Source organism: Thunnus maccoyii, chromosome 5, assembly GCF_910596095.1.
Source record: "Thunnus maccoyii chromosome 5, fThuMac1.1, whole genome shotgun sequence".
Taxonomy (NCBI): domain Eukaryota; kingdom Metazoa; phylum Chordata; class Actinopteri; order Scombriformes; family Scombridae; genus Thunnus; species Thunnus maccoyii.
The window spans coordinates 17,010,945-17,034,583 of record NC_056537.1 but is presented as its reverse complement, the minus strand read 5'-3'; the positions used below and the strand labels follow the sequence as shown (position 1 = coordinate 17,034,583).

The following is a 23,639-nucleotide window of genomic DNA, read 5'->3' as shown; positions in this document are numbered from 1 at the left end:
TCTTGCACTGGATCAGAATCAGTCTTACGTAATATGTGTGGTATCATATTACAGAAAAAAGTTATTTTTCTTTTTCTCAATCTGCAAACGAATGACAATGATTCATTCCCAATAAATAAATGAATAAAGCTTGGAGTATGCTGTTGTACAGTACACAGAATTGGCTCTGAGTCGTCAAGATACTGTATTAATAATATGATATGATATGATATGATATGATATGATATGATATGATATGATATGATATGATATGATATGATATGATGTAATGTAATGTAATATTATATTATATTATATTATATTATATTATATTATATTATATTATATTATATTATATTATATTATATTATATTAGTAATTATATATACTGTGTAAATGAATGTTATTCATGTTTCATAAGTAGATATTTTGCAGTATATAAAATATGGAGTATATATGTAGTTCTCAACTATTCTTGATGTAATACTGCTGTGTATTTTGTGTATTTTTATTTTATATATACTTATTGTCATGATATCATATTCTGACAATCTTTTCAGTAAAGCACTGTTGTTAATCTTGATTTGCAATTTGATCTTAATTATCTCAAACAGAGTTTTCAGTTAATGGACTCAGGGGAGGTTCGTGATGGCAGGCTGGATTTGCTGTGGCATTCTGGGAATGAAAATAAGCTCCATTATGATGTTTAGCCCATAGCCCAGGGCCCAATAGGCTTGCTTTGATTAAAGCAGTCAAAAATTTCCCCTTCTGTCCAGATGTTATTGAAAGGCTACTGCATTCCAACTTACATCCCACTGGAAAATTAAAGGTATTGCAGGCTTACTGTGGTCACACATAAAACATAGTTATGTTTTCATTAATTTCTCTACATTATAGGGACATTATGGGAAATGCCATGACAGACAAACCTTTTTAATATTTCAGGCATTCTTTAAGTGGTGGTAGCTTTCTGAAGCCACCACAGATTCAGAAAAAGTTTCTTTTTCATGGCTGTGAAATGAAGAAGCTGCTCCAGACATATAACCTAATTTTATGCTCTTTAGAAAAAAATCTGCTTCTCAAGGTCTCTTAAGCCTCTTTACAAGAACAGCTGATAAAAGCATTTAAAAAAACATTCAGGACTATTCACCACCATTTATATTTAATAGCATTTGGCTTTAGCCAAGAATCTTCTCAATAATCATCCTCGTAGGTGGCAAACAGCTGAGAGGATTTAATCAGACTTTCATGAATGTGGAATTTGCTCATCACAACATACAGTTTGTCTGGCAGTGAAAAGAAAAACCTTTTCTGGACAGATCTGATAAGAGGGTAATTAAGCTTAGATACTCTGATATGTTGGAATCCTGACTCACACATGAGGTGACAGCTGAGTGAGACACGTGTAGCAATAAGCTGAACTCATATTCATATTCACTGACCTATCATTAACTTTTTTTTCCTGCCATGAGAGATTTTTATGGCAGCCATGGTTATAAAGAAGGTTGTAAAAAATTACAATATACAGAAAATATAGATGTTAAAAGGGGCAAAAAGGGGCCTTAAAGGGTGTCAATTAACCAATCAGTTTTCACATGCCAATTCAGGAAATCAATAACAAACTCTAACTCTAACTCTCAGATTATCAACTCTAGAGCTCTGTTGCCCAGACTTTGTAGTACAGTTGTCATCTCATCCATATAGATGACACAGAGCCACATTTCCAAGTGCTTTAATCCTAATGCTAATACTTTATCACTGTATTAGATGATCTCTTAGGCCTACAGTGTCAACCCACCATGTATGTGGAATGTCCGGTTCTCCTGAGTCGCCGCTCAGGGAGGATCTGAGCTGTACTTGGCTGTTGTGGCTGAACTCATGTCTGCAAATGTTAGTGCATTAGAGGAACTATTTCACTGCCTGTGTTGAGGCTTAGTCACAATGCCTGTCTGAAAAAAGAACTCAAAAAAATGATCTCAAACCCTTTGCTCTTTACCAAAACTATATAATTTGATGTGAAGCTACAATATTCTGACATATGTGTGGTTATTTTCCAATAATATACCACTAATTGCAACTGACACAGATCAGTGAGGGAATATTGCAGGTAGCTCTGTCTCCATGTTGAGTGCACAGAAGTAGCATGGTGCTGGCAGACTCCTGGTCAAATACCATCAGAAGATTTCTGCAGACAGCGCCCAGATATATATAGAGAGAACTCCTTGGCTCTTTCAGACGATACCCCTGGGATTAGATAGCTCCATGCAGGGGCATAATCATTTAGCATAGCAAAGATGGAGAGGGGGTACAGGGAGGGTGCAATCCAAGCTGTAACCCAAGCCTGGTCGATGCCCTACTGCCGCTGGATTTATTCACAGTAATGTTCCACTGACATGTACCAGCAGTTGTAAGACTCAAACTGGTATATTGGTGAACATGGGGGGACATCTAACCACAACCAGGGCACAGACACAGCCACAGTTTTTTACATAATGGATAGTTACAATAAGGCTTTGACACTTTGACCCATACAGTTCTGAGTGGTGATAAATCTGTCATGAAGAGGGTAAATCACACAGAAGTGTCCCTCGGTCGGTTGTAATTCCATTTAAAGTTTCTGTTTAAATTAAGGAAAGTGAGAATACAGTATAAGACGTTCAAAATTCCCACTCTTTACCACGCCCATGTTTCTTTTGAGGAGTCAAATTCCTGGGCTATGAAGGTCAAATATTTCAGCTGCAGGTGCTCCATTGAAGATGGGTAGCATTCCTCTTGTGCCACGTTTTTGCAGTAAACGTAGCTGCTGTTAAATGAAAGGATCAGTCATTCCTTAGATTGTAAACACCTGTAATAAGACTCTCTAGTCTTATATATGATTTATAGAAATCCCAATGCTTAGTGTGTTTTAAAAGTTTTGCTGAGGCTGACTTCAAAGGAAACTAAAAGATTAGGTTTATGGTATATTTTGATAATTCCTAACTTGTATGTCTAAAGGCATTTTTGAAGTTCAGATTGTGCTTTCATACAGATACTGTATGTTGGTCAAAGCAGATGTAATTTCAATGCACTTAAGAGAAGAAAGTTTGCAAAGAAGCCTCAAAGATACTGTGCAGGCAGCTACAACTTACTGAGACAAACTGAGACTGTGTAAGCAAGTTAGAGGAGATAGAGGAGAGGGCTGAGTTGCGGGGGCTTTTCGTGAGGTGCAAAGACGTACTCGGTATTTCTTTCCATTCCACAGGGCTATAATAAAACCTCTTGGTATGTACTTCGAGCTCTGCCACTGTTCTCCCTGTTACAGTCCTGCTTGTCAGAGCCCTCTGGAGCAGAGAACTGAAACAATGGCAAGCAGAGGACGATGCTGGACTTGTGTGGTAGTGTTTCCCATACCATATTTTTAATTACTACAAACTTCTCTCAACAGACTCACTCATAACAACAAAATTAACCTAAGCTCTTCTTAAGGGAGAGTAATCCTCAACGAAAGCACATTCAGTGACCATTTTTAGTAAACTTTCACTTTCCTAAATTTGAAAAAGAAAGTGAAGGTCTATATCAAGTTTATAACTCCAAACCGCAAAAATGACCATAGCTTGGCTGAGGGAAAGCCGTAATGTGGAGCGTGTGTGAGAGTCTATGGTGATGAGACATTCCAGTGTGGTTTTGAGAGGCTGTTTGAAAGCTTACAGCCTGTATTCACTGTGATTGGGTCACAGTGGTCTCTGCAGTGTGGAATGCCACAGGAACCCACAGCTCTGCGGCACCTGCATTCTTATACCAAAGCCTGTCTGCAGCCCCACGTTTGATCAGATGCCGTGACCATTTTCCAGTCAGTCTCAAACTCACTGCATAGTTAGTGAGCTAGATAAAACAGTTGTGCAAAGTCAGTTATAAAACAACTGTCTGAGTGCATAGATGTGAGAATAAATAGACTTCCATGTGGTGTGTTCTGGTTAGTTCCTACCCTGAGGCCTTAGCTGTCTGAGATAACAATATACAGTATGATAAGAGGATAATTAAGCTTCGAGGCTGCCTAAAGAGCACATCATTCCCATCAAAAGAATGGAAAAGGCCAGTGGTGGAAGAAGTATTCAGATCCTACTTGTCTTGCAGAAAAATGGCCCCTGTAACTAATACTTTTTTTTTTTTTTTTTTTTTTACCATATATGCCTATTATATTATTATAGATTAGATTATAATACTGATGCATCAATGCATATTTAGCATATTGGTGTTGTACCTCTTCTGGATGGAACTAATTTTAAAGGGGCCATATTATGCTTTTTGTGGTTTTCTGTTATTTATAAATAACAGAAAATATACTGTTATAAATATGCTGCTATAAATATACTGTTACAATGTTGGATATCTATGCTAAACATGGTCAACATTCCAAAACCTAAGGTTAACATATGTAGAATTGCTCCCTGCAAGTCAAAAGCACCTGCCCTGAATGTTTTTTCTACCTTGCAGACAAGCTGATGTCTGATCAACGCGAATGTCCATAAGCATCTGTGCGTTCCACAGCCATTGTTACTAAGGTTTTTCCATGTGTTGTTGTCCACTCTCATATTTCGGAGAGGATTTTGGCTAAAACATGTATAGATGTATTTGAGAAAATGGCATTTTGAGTAAAGAACGAGAAAAAGTAGTGAAATCCTACATCCATAGTTTCAGCCTGTTTCAGACAGAGGGTGAACGGAGGGGCTGCATAAAGGCTCAGTGTGAGTTAAATAAGGAGTTGTTTTTTAACTGTAAATCATGCAAAGATATTCTAGTAGAGCCCCAGTAACATTAAATATAGACCTGTCAATGTGTATAATATGTTCCCTTTATAACTAATTTATACACAGTTAAGTATTTTAGTCCAATAGTTCCTAGTCTAGGAGTCGGGCGCCCTCGAAAAGAATAAAAAACAAAGTTCTGATACACAAAATTGTATCCTTTTTTTGACTTTTCCCTGACGTTTGCTTTCTTTGTGAAAAGTTAAAAAATATGTCTTTGGGTTTAAAGGAGATATCACTCTTTGGTGGAACTGGCAACAACTGATAGGCACCTGGAAGGAGCCAATGGGCCTACGCTAGACACTGCTTTTTTATGATGGGTACAAACCAAAAGGGTTGGGAACTGCTGTTTTAATAACTAACAGTGTATTGTTTTTTGTAAGCTCATCATATATATTTTTTTGTAAAATCTTAACTAGTACTGTAACTAGTAAATAGCAGCTGTGAAATAAAGATATAGTGGAGTAAAAAGTTTACTATTTCCCTTTATCTGAAATGTAGAAAAATACTAAGTTGTATAAAATAGAAATACTCAAGTACAGGTACCTCAAAATTGTACTTCAGTGCAGGACTTAAGTAAATGAACTTGGTTACTTTAGGTCTGCTCAACATGAGACCTGCAGGCTGGTTTATCATCCAGTGAGATCACTCAGTCTGGCTGAATCCCCTCAACCTTTAAATAGGTGTTCGAATGGGTTCGATTACACTCCGTGTGGTGATTAAGACTGATGACTCCCTATTTGGTTGAGGAGCGGTCTGTAGGGGTTGAACAGTCAGGGGGTGTTGGGGAGAACACGAGAACCAACACATCACTGTTCTAGAGCTGGAGACTAGGCTGGCTGGCCCTGAAACATTTCGCAGGTTAGGTTAAGGGGAGACATGTTCTGAATGGTCTAACAACACTGCAACGATTGCATATATCAGTCATTAGGGCGGGGATCCCTCCCAGGCCATGCACCGGGACTTTCTATAACTTCAACTGGCTCACTGCAAGGCTGTGTCCTCTCTCCTCTCTTATATATTATGTACACCAATGTCTGTCATAGAGAGTTTAATAACCAGCACATTGTGAAGTTTGCTGACAATACAGTTATAGTGAGCCTGCTAAACAATGCTGAAATGTCTCATGGTCCTGTTTTAAACTGTTTTTGAATTGGTGTAATGAAGCCTTTTTAGACCTGAATGTGACAAAAACTAAGGATATGTGAATTGATTTCAGACGTCACCACCCAACTCCTGAAAACACTAGCTATAATTAGCAGACCCAATTGATGTTGAGATTATTGTATTTTACAAGTGTGTGGCCATCATCATAATTCACAAGAAGATGACCTTTGATAGGAATACAGATAAGAAAAAGGAAAGCCAGCAGCATCTTTTTTGTCTGAGGAAGCTAGCGAAGTTTCAGGTTGGCAGATCCTTGATGACATTGTTTTATAAATCTTTTATTGAGTCAATTTTCACTTTTTCTTTCATTTGGTGGTATGTATCTCTCAAGCTAAAACAGAAAAACTCATTTACAAGGGTGATAAAGTCAGTACTTAGAATTTAAGTTGCTGCCCTCTGGTTCTTCAGACAACCATCAGTCAAAACTTACAGATATAAATTCTCTTTGATACCCTCTGCCATTTCATTTTTTAATTATCTGTGGTTATGTAGGCCTATGTGTGTGTTTTTTTTTTATCTTCCGTGACTCGCCCTGTGTTGTTGTTTTTATTGCAACTGGGGCGGAACCAGTTGCACCTAAGGGATAAATAAAGGTCTTGAACTTGAACTTGAACCAAGTGGCATCTCGAATTTTGCGGTGAGATCATGGCCGACTGCGATCCCTGTCGGCCTATCACATTCAGGGCAGGCTGAACCTAGCGGCGGATCTGTCATCGAGGGGCCAGTCTCGAATGACAGACTGGTGTCTCCACCCACAGGTTGTGTAGAGTACTTGTATCCATTTCGGACAGAAGTAGACTTATTCGCCCCACAAGACACAGTTCACTGTCCACTACGGTTCTCCATTGTCCACTATGGTTCTCCAGCCACCGGCCAAATGCAAGTGAATTTGTAAAATGGTCTGTGCCACTGTTTGTGCCTGTATCGAAAGCCAAAAGGGTCACAATTCGTCTCAATTTCCACCAGGCGTTTATAAACAGCGTTCTAATCGTCACCAGGTATTTAAAACACACATGATGCCACCAGGCATAATGATCTCCGCCCTGTGGTCTTCACAGCCAATAAATTTGAACTGTCATCACCCAATCAGTAAAGAAGAAGGTTAGACCACATTAATCAAGCACTGATCTCCTTTGCTGTTTGTTTGGGTGGTCTTAAGAAAATCCCAAGTATGCACTTGAGTGTTATTTTATTATTTATTTTTATTATTTTTATTTATTTATTTTTATATGATTCAAATATGTGAAATAGAGTGTATTTATATCAGCTATTTAATAGGTAAAGGCTGTTTATTCGTCCTTGTTAACTGGGATAAACCAGCTTGCCTGATGTTACTGAAACATTCCTGAGGGTGGCAGCAGAGGACCATTTATATAATGATATATATATCCCATGTAAAAGAAACTATGGCCCTCTAGAGTATGGAATTAAATGACGCCTCTTTTCTATTGTAAGGAATCCATTCTAGTTTTGGTATAACAGTGTGGATATTGATGTTACTGATATTGTTAAGGGCACACAGTCATTTCAATTTATTATGTGTGTGTGTGTAGGCTATATATATATATATATATATATATATATATATATATATATATATATACACACATATATATTAAGGTTAATATATATAAGGTTAAGGTTAGGGTAAGTCTCCAGGAAATGGATGTAAAGGAGTATGTAATGTCCCCAGAAGTGACCATGATCTGATCTGAGAAGGTTTCCAACACTAGTCACGGCACTACCTCACCGCTGGCCAAAGAGTCAGCTATATGCATTCTCTCCTTTTCCCCTGTTACAGCAGGTGCTGGACAAGGTGGGGGAGGAAAACGTGCAGATAATCCTGGTGGCCCCGAAGTGGCCAACACAAACATGGATAGCAGGGATGCCATGACCTCTGCCATTGCGACTCAACCTGCTGATACAGGTGAGGGGAGAAATCTTGCATCCAGCTCCTTAAAAATGGAAGCGAGTTGCTTAGCCCCAGAACGGGAGCATTTGTTATGTAAAGGTTTACCTCTAGGGGTTGTAGAGGTAATACATAATACCAGATCCCCCTCTACCAGGACTCTTTACTCATACAAGTGGAAAGTACGGGTGTGCTGAATAGGATGATGACTCATATCACTGCAATATCAGTGTTACTCTGTGCTTCCTTCACAACCTACAACAAAAGGGTCTTTCATCCTCTACACTTAAGGTGTACTTGGCTGCAATCTCAGCCTGCCATGTTGGGATAGATGGCAAGCCACCAGGCAGCCATGTTCTGGCCTCACAGTTTATACAGGGTGTCCGTCGTTTGCTCTCTAACTCCTTGGGACTTGGTCATAGACCTGAATGCTATAATAAGGGCTCCATTTGAGCCTCTGCAAGATGTAGGACTAAAATTTTTAGCTCTAAAAACAGCCCTATTAGTGGCGATAGTTTCAGCGAAGTGGGTGAGAAATTTGGCAGCTTTGTCTGTGCATCAGACAATAATTACATATAATTAAAAGCCATCTTAATTCAGGAGTGGGCTTTCACCTTGATAGATACTGTAAACTTAAATGGAATAAAAGTATTAGCATTTTAATAACATGGTCAGAACTTTTACTTAAAGGAGTTTAGAATATTTTCCACCAATGCTGCTTGGTTTGATTATTTTGAAACTGAAATGATATGGTCCAGTGGTGCGTAGCTCCAGTGAACCAAAGAAACATGTGACATGATGTTTTCCCCCAGCTGGAAGTCAAGTTGAGGGTCAAGCAGAAATGGGTAAAGGTGTAACAGATTATATCTTCATTTGTTCTGCATACTATACACTTTCCGCATTTCTATGGGGAGAAAAGTCTAGGTTGTTTACATTGCATCAGGTTTTATTCAATCATCCCAAAATCTATTAAGCCCTGTACTTTAGTTAACCTCTATGATGGACAGAAAGGCCATGTATTCACCACAAACAAAGTTAGAAAACTTTCAAAACGTGCTTTTATTTATATTTAATAATTTTTACATTTCAAATATGATAAAACACTTGAAACATCTACATTGAAACAATGCTAAAACAATGCACAGCCAGATGATTGAAATCATACTTCACAGACAAGATGAAAAAAATTTGAACCATAGTTTTAAAAGAAAACTAAGAATATCCTGTAATGCGTTAACATTTTGGTCATTGCTTAACAATCCAGTAGCACCAGTACACATACTGACAGGAATAGCCATAGTATACTTACACTTGTGAGGAAATTTTTGTGTGTTTTTTTTTTAAAATATAGTTTGTCTTACAGTATGCAAAATGTGCATAATGTTGAGGTTTAATTATGTGCAAAATTTCTCCAATTTGTCCTTTGGTATGTGCATAATCAAGGTGGGATGCAAAGTATCAGATCAGCTTAAATGCAGATGTAGAAAACAATCTTTTTAACCAATGGCACATGTCATTTCACCAGATGACTTGTCAAAAAAGAAGAAGATTGCAAAGGGCAGACATTACAAGATAAAAACTGGCTTGCAAAAACAATTGTGTTTCTTAGTTTAGGCTTCATCAAAGGCAATGGTTAAGCTTTACTTCCCCTTAGCTTTGCTCCTTGGTTGAGTTCCACTGAAGGCAGGACGGTGCGATAGGAATAGCATCTGGCTGTTTGTTCTCCACCATGGGCAAGGTACGAGAAGAGGGGTTTATGGTAAGCAAGGTGCAAGTACAAAAAAGCTAAAACCACAGTGTGTGTGGGGTCAGACCACGCTTTCACAAATTATTCAGTTCCATTAGAGTCTGGTCCAGCATCTGGTGCATATCGAGGTTCTCTTCTTTAGCATGTGACAGTTTCTCTGTTAGAACATCAAATGAAGAGGTTTTAATCTCACACAAGCGGGCATAAGGGAGTCAGCTGGTTAGCTTGCATTAATGATTAAGCTACATAACAAGCTACATTATTAAGATCAGTCATTTAAATGTGGGTGCTTTTTAACCAGAACAACACAGCACTGAGAGAAAACAAGGGAAACACATTGAGTAGACAAGCTCTTATTATGTATATGCAAGCAACCATGCAAACACTTGACAACGTTCTTATGCACATAAACACAAAAACAATCCATAAAAAATGGATTATTGTATAATGTTATAATACTAATGCTAGAAAATGATATATTCGAGGTAATCCCTGATTGTCACTATATCTTTTAGTACACTTCCACCAACAGCAACACAGATCTCAAGCAGTGCAGGCATCGTACACGGACAATGCAAACTGGAAGTGCTTTGGATCGTAAACTAGATCAGATTGTCATACACACGTTAAAAACAAAACAGATAAAACATTCAGACTATTTAGTCCTCATTCAAGGCCACACGTAGTTCATTAGTGAGAAGTCGTTTTTTCTCAAGTTGCTGGTAGAGGCGATCTTTGCAGTCAGACAGCGAGTAGAAAAACAGAAAGAGGACAGGAAATCAGGAAAAAAAGAGTGCAATGCCTGTTGATACCTACCTTCTCTAGAACTGGAGACTCTTTTTTTTTAAAAAAAATCTTTGTAAAAGACATCGAAAATATCTGAATAGTCGTTAAATAACAATCATATTAGTGTTATGATGTTCCTGTTTTTTTTAGTGTGATTTTTGGCAATCTACTCATCATATATTCATATTTTTGTCTGCAACAGGTAAGGCAAAGCAGGGCAGTGTGTAGAGTGAAAACAGAGGATAAGCAGATTTAACCCAGATAGGTAAAAAGGAACCATGGCAGCAGACTCAAAATTATTAAAATATTGTGGCAACAAAACTGAAAAAATAATGATAAAAAGTATGTCTACCATTGTCAATTAAGTACATCCTAGCATATGATAAAATATATCTGTTCAACATGATAACTGGAGAAATTCATACTGAGAATGAAACACTGTGTAGCTTTAGTTTGGTCTGAGATTTTAAAGAGTTTAAGGATATTGCTCAACTGCTCTGCAGTTTCTGAAGTCTCACTCAAGAAAACTTCTCAATTCTGCTCATCTTTCTGTGTTTGAAGTTGTGGCAATGACTTTCATAAAAAGAGTCAGAATGTGTGATTGTATGTTTATTCAAATATATGACAGGATACTGTGGATCATACAAAGCCCGTGTGTCATAATCACTGATATCTTAATGGAGAGTCCAACAATGCTTCTCAATCATCCAATTTTCCCAGCAACCAGATGAGTCTCAACACATCTTACAAACTCCTCTGTATTCCACTATTTCCCACTTTACCACAATCTTCCCGATAACAATCCAACACTGATTTCCACCAATTCTCAAGTCTTTCCAGAGTCAGTTCCTCCTGTCACAGTACTAAATGTTGGAAAGTGCTTGCATGCATCAGTCTCAAAAGACAACTTGACTCAGCTTTCAATCAAGTTTCTGTAGTTGTTCTAGTCATTGTGCTTTTAGCACTTACTGTGATATTCCTAATATCTCAGCTTCACAGAACAATATTTGAAGAAAATAAAACAGAACAGCCTTCAAAATCTTTAAAACTACACCAAGGAAAGCAGAGTATGGCTCAACGAATGGTATGTCGAGATGCCGAAATAAAAAATAAATACATAACTTAAAATCAAGGCTTCCTGGTTTAATAAGAAAAGAAAAAAAAGGAAAGGACAGAGTAAAGAGATACAGCTTACATAGAAGGAAGGACGTTTATTTTTTACACAACGTAGAAAGATTCTAGGATTCTGTACAAGAGATGGGATGCACTTAACTTCGACGTGAGGATGAAAACATGAGGAAAGGAAAGCACAGACAGAGAGGGAAGGGAAAATGGAGAGAGGGCTGGAGAGAGATGACAGATGCCACTCAGCCGGCAGGAAGCGTCTTTGATGAGGTGTAAACAGTTTATCTGTGTGGAAGAGAAGAGGGTACAGTGAACCAGGGGGGTGGTGCGGGACCCACAGAAATTGGAGATGTGCACTACAATACACCAGAACCACAGGAGTCACAGCATTCACTACAAAAACAACAATGCATGATTGAAATGCATTTCGAGAGAGGACACGCTGACAACTTGAACACAAACTGTCCCACAGGATGGGCGAATGTTAAGGGACAAAATTAATTTAGCAAAACTGGCAGCTCAAAGACAGTGATGCTAAATTAGGACAGTTCAACTGGTGTAGTGACGGAATAAAAGCCGACCTCACAAACACACAGCGGGCCTTTCTTCTGAACAGAAGGAGACCATATTAGTAGAAGACAAAGTGAAACACATTTGGAGAAAAAGGAAACACTCAAAGTTACAGTGAGTGAATCTGATTCAATAAAATGCTTTCTTCATACAGTCCACATTTCAAAAGAGATCTTGTATGCTTTGCTTATGATCACAAAATATCATGGAAATTGCCATTAATATTTTTAAATAAGGGAATCTGAAAAATGCATTAAAATGAACATTGATTACTTTTCACATAAAAAAGTAATGCAACTCACAATTAATGCAGCCAAAATATTTAAACAGATACATGCTGTTTTTGTTCATGCACAGGTTTATACCAATGATACTGATACAAATGTTGTATACAGTATCATTACAACTACACCAATGAAGAGGTTTGAGAGGAAACCACTTAGAGTGGTTTATTACAAGTGGGCTACAATTAAACACACATGAATTAAAATGTGTGTTTTAAGTTTAAAGTTTTAGTTTTTTCTTTTTATAAGAGTATATCAAAAACATAGAAGCATGACCAATTTAAGTGTAGAGACAAGTATTGGATGTAGTAGTCATGATGGTTTCAAGAAAATACAGGAGGGGAGGGGGTGAGGTTGCTGGTGTACATGTAGGAAGGTTCAGGGGGACAGGACGGTGACGGCAGAACAAGCAGGCACAGCAAGTTGAAAATTACATGGAAGTCATGTCGTTGAGGGCGTGGTCCAGCTCCTCGCTGATGGCCTTGTACTTCAGTTTCTGGGCATACAACTCATCTATTGGTGGGCCAGGGGCGCAGGGGGAGGTGAAGTGAAAGGGAGCAAAGGTGGAGGAGCACATGACAAGGAGGTGAAGGGTGAAGCATCCAGACGATTGACAAGACAGGGAGGAGGACGGAAAAAAATTGAAAACAGGAGGGAAAAGAGGAAAACAAAGTTACACCAGAAAATGGTCAGAATGAAAGTGCAACAAAAGTCAGGGAAAAGTTCTCAGCGCCATCAAGAAATTGACGGTTTATTTCACTGCTGCATGGCTCTCGGCCCTTTATGCCCACAAAGACTCCTTGAAGCCAACATCTAGTCCTGATATATCCCCGATAAACATCATAGCCATTCTTTCCTACCTTGGATCTCAAAAACAAAATCAATTAGATTAAACAAGGTAATAAGGGACACCACAACAAAAGTATGATGCTGTCTGAAAAAGGTGGTATGATGTAATTAAGAAGGAAGCAGAAACAGAGTCCAAGAGCAAAGAAAAGAATGGCCTAAAGAGATTTGAGCACTTACCTAAATACCACGGCTGACATAATACACATTTTAAAATAAGCAGAACAGGATTTGGAAAAATCATACCTTCCAAGTCATCAATGGTCTTCTCAAGCTTGGCTACTGATCTCTCAGCGAACTCAGCACGAGTCTCAGCCTGTGGTGAAGAGACAGATTTATGAGTCAGTCTGATACTCAAACTGTGAAACAGCACCTGTGACTTTTATAAATCACCCTGCAACCCCAGATAAGGCCTTGTGAAACTTGCCTCCTTCAGCTTGTCAGTGAGGACCTTGATCTCCTCCTCATATTTGTCCTCCTTCTGTGAGTACTGTGGGACAAAAACAATGGTGGGAGTCAAACATATGACCATGGAGTCAACTCTGATGTTGTTGGAAGTGATACCGTACAAATTTTAGTACATGAATACAGACAGGTATCATGACACAAGAGAGAAGTGAAGAGATCCGGCTCCCCATCCACCAAGTCTACTGGGGAGCTGTGGAGTTTGACAGCATGCAGTTGGCCAAAGGGTCATGCTTACCTTCTCAGCCTGGGCCTCCAGTGACTTCAGGTTGTTGGTCACAGTTTTCAACTCTTCCTCAAGCTCAGAGCATTTGCTGGTGTTTTAGACAAGGGGGATAAAGTGCAAAGGACAAGAAAGGGGGTGGAGGGAATAAGTGACAATGTGGGAACCCAGGATGGCGAGAACCAGGGGTGGACACGAAATGGGTAGAGGGAAAGTAAGACAGAGGGGGGAGAGGAAACAAGATAAATAAGAACTACAGGGATTAAACGAGTAGGGAACCCCAAGTACCTCAAAGTGCCTTAACAGAGCAGGAATGTGAGAATAGCAACATGACTCTTATAATCACAACAATAGCAGTTGGTTAGAGTTAAATAAATAATTTATTAATAATTTGAGCAAATATCATGCTTCTCTTCAATGTGAGGTGTTGTTCAAGCACAGTCCCTGCCATGTTAGAGTTGGAAGTTGTGGAAGAGTCTAATATACACAGAATAAAAGAGGAATAGAACAAGCACAGCAAGCGAAGCAGAGGCTTCATTCAGCGACGTGAATGAAAGTGGGAAGAGCCCCTCATCAAAGATAAACAGTATGTGTGTGTGTGTGTGTGTGTGTGTGTGTGTTAGTTCTGGTTCATAGTACCTGTGTGACTGAGTTGTTTAGTGATTTCATGCTTTGCTCCAAAATTCTTAGCTCATCAGCCGCTCTTCGAGCTCGTCTGTTAGTGGGTGTGGCGTACGCGTGCAAGCCAAAACCATTCAAACCATGGACAGCATGCAAATAATCAGCACATATGGTAAGAACAAAGGGCACACTGTTCAAATCGAAACAAGTGTTATACTTTGTGCTTCAGTGCTTCAAGCTCTTTAAGGTTTTAATGCCAGCGTGTGTGCAAGTGTAAGTGCAGATTAATGTAAAAAGTGAAAACATCGTACCCTTCAGACAGCTCAGCGCGCTCCTCTGTACGCTCCAGGTCACCCTCAATGATGACCAGCTTACGAGCCACCTTTAGTTGCAGCACAACAAAATATTACAATACAACTCATAGCTGATGACTGTGACACAATTAGGACATGGTTAAAAGATATTTCTCAGATTTAAAGTCTATGGAGTCATATGTTTTAGAAAAACGCTGATTTTGGATTGGAGATTGAAAAGTTTTGCACATAATTCAGCATCTGTAAGAATAAAAACCCAATTATGGTGTCATTAAACAAATAATTACAGCTTCAAAGTCCACCTGTTTTCACTAACTGTCATAAGTTATGTCGCAAAAAGGAAAATGCGAATTAGCATTTCCACCAACTGGTCTGAAGCGAATTAAGTAGGCTACGCAATGCATAATTTCATCAGAAGATGGTGGTATAGGCTTAAATAATCCACTAGTAAACAGAGTAGAAGAAGTAGAGTTTGCCAACTGGAAACAAAACAAATCGTTATATTGCCTTGACGAGAATAAAATTGAGAGAGGTCTTCAGGAATTTGTTTCAATTGGGCAAGTTGTAATTGTTCTTTGTTGTCAGCTACTATTGCCCATACTTCATGCTATCCGGAGACACCAGAAGACACCAAGAGCGGAAACGGCTGATCAGTCATGTGACTTAAACGTTCACTATGTCATTATTTATTCAACAAATGTGTTTCCATTACCCATTTTGCACATAAATACTATTTGACATTTCCAAAATCCACCTCAAGCGAGAGCAAAAACTTTTTTGCGAAATTGAGGGAGTTTTTTTCAAATTTTGGCGTTTCCGTTAAGCTTTTCTAATGCGACATTTCAAAATGCGCATAAAAATAGGTTAATGAAAACACAGCTATAGAGTTGTCACAGAGTTACAGATTTTAGTGACTAAGCGACTGTATGTTCAAGGTTGAGGAATTGTTTTTGGGTGGCTGAAAAACTCGCCTCCTCATATTTGCGGTCAGCCTCCTCAGCAATGTGCTTGGCCTCCTTCAGCTGGATCTCCTGCAACTCCATCTTCTCCTCATCCTTCATGGCCCTGTTCTCAATGACCTTCATGCCTCTGTGTGGGGATACAAACAGTCAAGGGATGTTAGAAGTAAGGAGCTGACCTGCAGTCTCCCTGAGGGGACACATGTGGTGCGCAGCAGTGATGGCTGGTAAATTTTTAATACACTCTTCTAAGGTAAATGGATGATTGATTTCTGACATGGCAGAGGGAGACAATACAGAATTTGGAATGATTTGAAATGACTGCATTATCTTACACAGATAGTGTGACAGTGAACTGTCAGAGGTCTGAATCCCTGCTGCTCTAAAGAACCCACCTCTCACTCTCATCAGCAGCCTTCTCAGCCTCCTCCAGCTTGGTCAGGGCAGTGGCCAGACGCTCCTGAGCACGATCCAACTCCTCCTCAACCAGCTGGATACGTCTGTTAAGGGAAGCGACCTCTCCCTCAGCCTAGGGAGAGAAGAGGAGCAGCAAGTCAGGAGGTGCACATCATCTTTCATACACAAACCAGAACTTATATTATACTGCACACTTACATGTCAGCCCAAAGAATGCAGGTAGTGATTGTTATTTTAGGGGTTGTTTCTTTGTGATGCAACCTAACTTCATTTTATGTGAGTAATCACAGTTATTCAACAAGTGTCTGTGTGCCACCTGTTGGGAAAAGCCCTCCCAAGAGGCTTGCCTGTGCTCCTCATTGACTGTGTAAAATGATAACAATGTCCCAAGCTGACAGACGGTTGAATACCCCGCCTCATTACTGCTAGGCCCCAGAGAGAACATTAACAAGGCTCAAGTCAAAGGGCCTGAGACAATTATACTGCAAATGAATACTCACATGCTACACATACAACCACAGAGGAGACTCTGGATAACTCACAACTGTGGGAGAGATTTGTAATGTCAGTTGGTGTGATATTATCTGGTATCTTTAATAGGGATGTGATTTTGAAGGGGAAAAAAGAGCAGGCCTTTTCTATGATTATTCAAGCCTGAAGCTACTTCTGCTTTTTTGTGTCTGTTCAGCAGGTATGAGACCTGGACTTTTCTGAAAATGCTCAAGTGAAAACAGGATACAACTACCAGCAGTTTGACTGAGTCAAGAGGTCTTTCCCCCTGCAGCTCACGATACAGTGTAAAGTGCATCTCAGGTTGTGAAGCATGACACGGAAGTTTCTAATAATAATAATAATCAGTTGAAGCCGTGGGTTCAACCGCATTTAAAACACATCACGCTCGATGAGCAAACGACTGAATTACAAACTGTCAGACTGAGACTGAGATGAACTCTGACACTTTAAGCTGCAGCTGAAAGATTTATTTCCCGTCTAGATAACTGCCGCTATGTTCACAAGGGGGGAAATCACTCTTTGTAGCTGTGTCCTTATAAGGGCAAGTAAAGAGCATAAGCTCACAGTGCAGACTGGTACCTTGAATGTTGCCACAGTTTACTTGTAACTTCCTGGTTGCTAAAAATGATTTATTCAAATGTTTAATCTACATGCTGGCGTGCCTGCAGAATAGAACAAAGGGAATTTACTGGAGAGCATAATGAATGGGACCGTTACAGCAAAGTGCATCAAAGGAGATGCAAGTGAAACAATTGTGATGAGGAAACACAGTGACACAATCTGCCACGGTTACTCAACTGTGCTCTGACTTGAGCATCAGCGGCCTAACGTTACCAATTATAATCGCTCAGACAGGAGCAGCAGGCTATCAAACCCTCAGCAGGGTACTGTGTGATCAAACTGCACGGAGCCAAGTAAAGCTCAACATGCAGCACTGCGGTGTACAGAGAGAAATCCCGCTGTCTCACTACGTTATCAATTCAAACTGTCGCCCTACATGCGCGGGGCACACAGAGGAAGGCTATGATGAGGAAGGTGTGTGTAAATTGCGTTTGATAAGCAGCTCATCTCTGGCTGTATTACGCGCGGTAAACATGCTTACTTGGTCCCTGGCTTTCCTCTGCGCGAGCAAGTCCTGCTGTAATCTCTCGGCTCTCTCTTCAGCACCGTCTGCCTGATCTTGCAAAGATTTGATCTTTCGTTTTACTGCATCCAGCGACGTTATTCCAGCCATTGTTTACTCTCACAAATTAAAAAAGGACTATACTATAAGCTGCTGCTACTGCTGCACAGCTTCCGAGATATTGACAAGGAGCGAGATGACGTCCTTGATTGGGCTGAAAGCTGCGTGAAGACGGGATGGACAGTGCGCAAGCTTTGTGCAGACGCACTCAGCTGCTACTTGTCCAGGAAGTACTACTGATTTCAAAACGGGCCTAAAAAATTAAGTATTTCACATGGTTACATAAAATACTACACTGTGAAAATCTGTGGCCATAAAATAATAACGTGTCATTTTATTGATCTAAAGTAACAATGCCTCCTTAATGATAAGAGCACATCCATTCAGTATACAACAATCATCCTGCTTACAGCAGACTAACAGAGCAGCAGCGCCCTCTGCGGGTCAACTGTGAGCAGTACACATGGCATTAAGATATTTTTAGACTACAGGCCATTCATAAGTTCTCACTGAATATAGTAATTACAGGCTGGGTTTTAAAACGAGAGTTTGCAAATATCACAGAAAATCCCTCTGGAAATATGATAGGGATACATGATGAAAAAACAACCTCATAAGGAGCACCAAGTAGCATTTAAAGTCATTTGAGCACCACAGCCACATTTAAATGTTCCTATTTATTAAGAAAACTACAAAGGTTGGCTATCTATAGGGGACTGCAGAAACACAATCATAGCCTATACGATGGGGGCAAAACTCAATAGACGATGTGTTACAGTCACACAACAGGCAAGCCTAATTCCCTGCAGGAATCCAATTAAAGGATTATAACAACGGGTTTTCTTCAGAGGCAGCTTATAGGCCACACTATACAAACTGATCCTGCTGATTGCTTCTTGGGAGCAAACGTATTTGTCTGCTGCACTTGACCTTGACCATTACCCCCATGTGGTCATTAACGAGATTGTCTTGAAAAAAAAATGTTTATGAAGACCTAAAGTAATTCTGACTCAAGCAGGTCGCGACCTTTAAATGCCTAAATCTAAATTCTTTACATAGTTTTCCTGTCATGTTGTATCTATCTAAAGTAGAAAAACAGTATAGGCGCCAACATATATATTTAAAAATATTTTAGTTATATTTCCTTTTAATAAGCTATATTTTTTTTATTGTTAAACATCATGCTGGGACATTTTGATGGGAAACTGTGTTTTTCCCTGTGGTAAGCAAAGAGCGCAGCCAGCAGATGTGAGCTCTATCTTGACCATATAAAGTAGTAGGCTATATTTATCCAGGCGCTTGCTCTCTGCGCTCCTAGGAAGACTGCACATTAAGCCACTTCACTTTTCCCTCAGAAAAAGACTTCTTCAGCCTAGACCTATAAGACGTATGAACGTATGGAGGCATGAAAGTACAACATATTAAAGACCATTAATGTGATGATTTGTTCTATAAATTAACTGGATTTGAAATTAATAATTAGTGAATCAAATAAACAGCCAGTGCGGCTTTCTTGGGGCTGACATGTAAGTAAGTGATTGTGCATGTGGTTCTTGACAAAATATGGGGCGACAGTTCAACAATAATAAAATCAGAAAGTCAATTTGGAGTTTGATGGCCAATTTTCCAAGATGGGCAGGTGTGCAAGACCCACTCATCCAAGATGAACATCATTTCAGAGATAATAGATCAGGGCAGTTTGAATGCCCACAGAGTGTAAAATGTATTTCTCTGTGGTGTTGAACTGTCACATTCACAGTGGTGAGAGAATGAAAGTGTGGGGAAGCGTGGTGCAGGAGCGGTGCCATTGTGAATCCCTTCCTTACTTACATCGGTAGCTTTCTTCTCAGCCAGCTCAAGTTTCTCCTGGGCATCTTTAAGAGCCTCGGAGTACTTGTCCAACTCATCCTCAGTTCCCTTCAGCTTCTTCTGCAGACCTACCAAATCGTCCTCAAGCTGAGGCGAGTTTCATTGTGGATAGTTTCAGAGGTGATCAGCAGGGAGACGGAGTGGCGTGAGCGCGCACAGGCGCAAGAGCGCATACAGAGACACACACAGGACAGGACAGGAGAGGAGAGGACAGGACAGGAGAAAGAGAGAGGAGAAAAGTTAGGGAAGCTCATGCACGTCAGGATCAGATACCTTGGTGGCGACCTCCTCAGCGGTCAGCAGCTTTTCTTCAGCAGTTTGGAACTCCTCAAACACTTTATCTCTTTCGTCTTCAGTAAGACGCAATTTCTTTTCCAACTCTCTTAATTCGTCGTCTAACTATACATGCATATAAAAGACATTATAGAGTTAAACAGAATATGAAATAAACATGTATGCAATTTATTCTATCAAACAAAATCAATAATCATTTAACATTCAACATAATTTCCTAGGCTATATTAACATCACCAATTGCCAAAACAGTTGAGAGGAGGATTCATAACATCCAAAAAAATCAAGAGAGATGAGAGAGATTATTCTTAATTTAATCCTCATTTGGAATTATCCTTGAAAGCAATTAATCCGTATTTAGGAGGCGGTCCGTTTAAAGGGCAGCAGCTTTATACTGCCACTGGTATTCCTGCTTTTTCTAAGGATCTTTGGGGTTTTCCACAAAAGAAACAAAAAGTTTTTAAAAACTCAGCCGACCTGTTTGCTTCTCTCCTCGGACGCTTTCTTGTCTGACTCAGCCTGCTCAGCTCTGTCCAAGGCATTCTCCTTGTCGAGCTTGAGCATCTGCATCTTCTTCTTAATGGCATCCATGGCTGCTTATTGCTGTTCGGTGGCACCGAGAAAAACGTCCAAATGAAAACCAAGGGGAGACTGGGAGTGGGGCTAGGGCGTCTGTGCCTAACTGAACGCTGAGCTGGAGTGCGGGCTCTGCCTCGCTGTGCCCTGTCAAATATGTACTTTCAAGAGGGGGGTGACTGGATTCCTGTGCATCCAATACTTTTTTGGAGGAGGCGTGTGTGGGTGCCCCGACGTTTTTGAAGGATCTGCTCTGCGATTCGTTGCTCCCAAACATTTGACTTTTGATACGCCTTTATATGGGGTGTGATGGACAACTGAAAGGCTTCCTAATGGTCATGTAATAGAAGCCACAGAATGTACAAAAGAGAAGACGAAGACCAGACTGGATGAGCACAACATTAAATCTCTGCATAAGATCTGAGTACAGTTTGTTTCACCATGATGACAACTCATTTAAAAGTTGTCTCTTGACTGTTTGTTCATTTTCTAGCATTAATGAAATCGGGGACATGTTTTATTTTTTATGTTAATGATCTTTTCTGATTCCACAGTGACAGTGTCTTCCTATTCATCTATGACAGACTGGGATTTGGACCACAGTAACAATTTCACCAGGCTTTGTGCACCCACTGATGTCTGTGTGTGAGTGTGTTGTTTGGGTGGGTGGGTGTAAGTTCATATGGGTTGAGTTGTAGTAGGTCAAGGTAAGTGTGCTGCCTGAGAAGAGATGCTCTTGGCAAGCCCAGTAATCCCTATAGGCATTGTACACAATCTGCGGGACTCAAAACAGGGAAGTGTTTACCTGATAATGTATCGGATATCCTCCCTGTAAACTGTTGATGTGTCATTTGACTGTGACAAAGCAGCAGCACCAGCACCAGTCAGGCAGGAGGGGTTTTATACCACAGTTACAGCTGTTGAGCCGCTGATTGACCTGGCATTTAAGAAATGTTAACTGCTAAGTTAAGAAGAATATTTCAGTTTAGTAGCTTTAAACTTGAAAGAGTTTAAAGCTACTAATACATTTTAACAAATAACATTCTATTATAAATTGCATCTATTTTTACTTCATTATTTGACCAACTAATCCCCCTAATTGAGGCTTTAAAAAAATTTAACATTATATATATATATATCTAATAAGCTATAATGAAAAGTTGAAAGATACAAGGGTGGTGACTGAGGACACACCAAGTGTCTCTTAGTCTTCATTAGGATACTCAAGGATATTTTTGGGATCGCCTTCTCTTTCACACACCTGCCTTGGTCTGTAATATAGATCCAAAACATTGTGGCAAGAGTCCAAGGTCCAGTGCCATTAGATATGTCCCAAAATAATCCTTGTCTTGCTCAGGCTTTGGTCTGTTTCATAGAATATTGTTGCTATGCCTGCAGACTCACTCATACTTGTAGAGTTAAATAAGCTGCCCTGTCTTCAGACTTTATCCAATCAGTAATGAAATAGAGACAACATTAGGAATGGTGTTCAGGTACAATTTTCTCATTGTGTTATTTTGCTATGATTCAAGGTTTTGCTCTGTCTCCAGGCACTGGACTTTACAGTTGTAATAGACGCTGATTGACGGGAACAATAATAGAAAAAATATCTTGATAATCTAGGGCCAGCCCATGCTCTAAATCTGGCATTTGTATAATTGTGATTGGCACTGAAAAATACTGGTCACAGATCTGGTCTTACTTCTGTCTGCTTTTCTCTTGCACTGGATCAGAATCAGTCTTAGGTAATACATGTGGTATCATATTTCAGGAAAACTCAAGTTATTTTTCTTTTTCTCAATCTGCAGACGAATGACAATGATTCATTCCCAGTAAATAAACGAATAAAGCTTGGAGTATGCTTTTGCACAATACACAGAATTGGCTCTGAGTCTTCCAAGATACTGTATTACTTAATTGAATTGAGTAATAGTATAGTATAGTATAGTATAGTATAGTATAGTATAGTATAGTATAGTATACTAATAGTCATGCATAGTGTGTAAACGAATGTTATTCATGTTTCAAAAGTAGATATTTTGCACTATATCAAATACTGTTGTTGCATTATAAATGTAGTTCTAAATGATTCTTGATGTAGTACTGTATGTATATTTCATGTTCATTTTTTTCAGTCATATTTAATACACACTTATCTTCATGATATCATATCCTGACCGTCTTTTCAGTAAAGCACTGTTGTTAATCTTGATTTGCAATTTGATCTTAATTATCTCAAACAGCGTTTTCAGTTAATGGACTCAGGGGAGGTTCGTGATGGCAGGCTGGATTTGCTGTGGCATTCTGGGAATGAAAATAAGCTCCATTATGATGTTTTCCTTTAACATACTGGCACCGTAAAAATAGCCCAGGGCCCAATAGGCTTGCTTTGATTAAAGCAGTCAAAAATTTCCCCTTCTGTCCAGATGTTATTGAAAGGCTACTGCATTCCAACTTACATCCCACTGGAAAATTAAAGGTATTGCAGACTTACTGTGGTCACACATAAAACAAACTTATGTTTTCCTTAATTTCTCTACATTATAGGAACATTATGGAAAATGCAATGACCTTTTTAATATTTCAGGCATTTTTTAAGTGGTGGTAGCTTTCTGAAGCCACCACAGATTCAGAAAAAGTTTCTTTTTCATGGCTGTGAAGTGAAAAAAAAGCTCCAGACATATAATTTTGTGCTCTTTGGAAAAAAATCTGCTTCTCAAGGTGTCTTAAGCCTCTTTACCAGAACAGCTGATGGAAGCATTTAAAAAAGAACATTCAGGACTATTCACCACCATTTACATTTAGTAGCATTAGGTTTTAAAACATGAATACTGTGAATTATTTTATTGTCTTTAGAAGACGGCTCTGACTGTGTAGAAAACAGTGTATGCATGAACTCATTCAAGAGCCAAGAATCATCTCAGTAATCATCTCCATAGGCAGCAAACAGCTGAGAGGATGTAATCAGACTTTCATGAATAAGGAATTCGCCCCTCACGACATACAGT

At 39.4% G+C, this 23,639-nt stretch overlaps 1 protein-coding gene across 11 annotated transcripts; it reads right to left on the bottom strand.

The window, feature by feature from the left end:
* Nucleotides 1-8,879: 8,879 nt before the first annotated feature.
* On the bottom strand, nucleotides 8,880-20,801 carry LOC121897829 (tropomyosin alpha-1 chain). 11 transcript variants are annotated; one of them, XM_042412569.1, is made up of 10 exons: nucleotides 20,533-20,800; nucleotides 20,035-20,160; nucleotides 19,723-19,848; nucleotides 16,175-16,308; nucleotides 15,792-15,909; nucleotides 14,818-14,888; nucleotides 13,901-13,976; nucleotides 13,625-13,687; nucleotides 13,444-13,513; nucleotides 8,880-9,743 (listed from the first exon to the last, which is right to left on the bottom strand). In XM_042412569.1, exons 1-10 carry the CDS (start codon nucleotides 20,644-20,646, stop codon nucleotides 9,661-9,663), a joined length of 981 nt encoding a protein of 326 aa, XP_042268503.1. In that variant the 5' UTR covers nucleotides 20,647-20,800; the 3' UTR covers nucleotides 8,880-9,660. The 11 variants fall into 11 exon arrangements, with proteins under 11 accessions (XP_042268503.1, XP_042268496.1, XP_042268495.1 ...); XM_042412563.1 differs by lacking the exons at nucleotides 8,880-9,743; nucleotides 13,901-13,976; nucleotides 20,035-20,160 and adding exons at nucleotides 11,569-11,782; nucleotides 12,786-12,864; nucleotides 14,525-14,600 and having other exon boundaries at nucleotides 20,533-20,796; XM_042412560.1 differs by lacking the exons at nucleotides 8,880-9,743; nucleotides 20,035-20,160 and adding exons at nucleotides 11,569-11,782; nucleotides 12,786-12,864 and having other exon boundaries at nucleotides 20,533-20,786.
* Nucleotides 20,802-23,639: the final 2,838 nt, after the last annotated feature.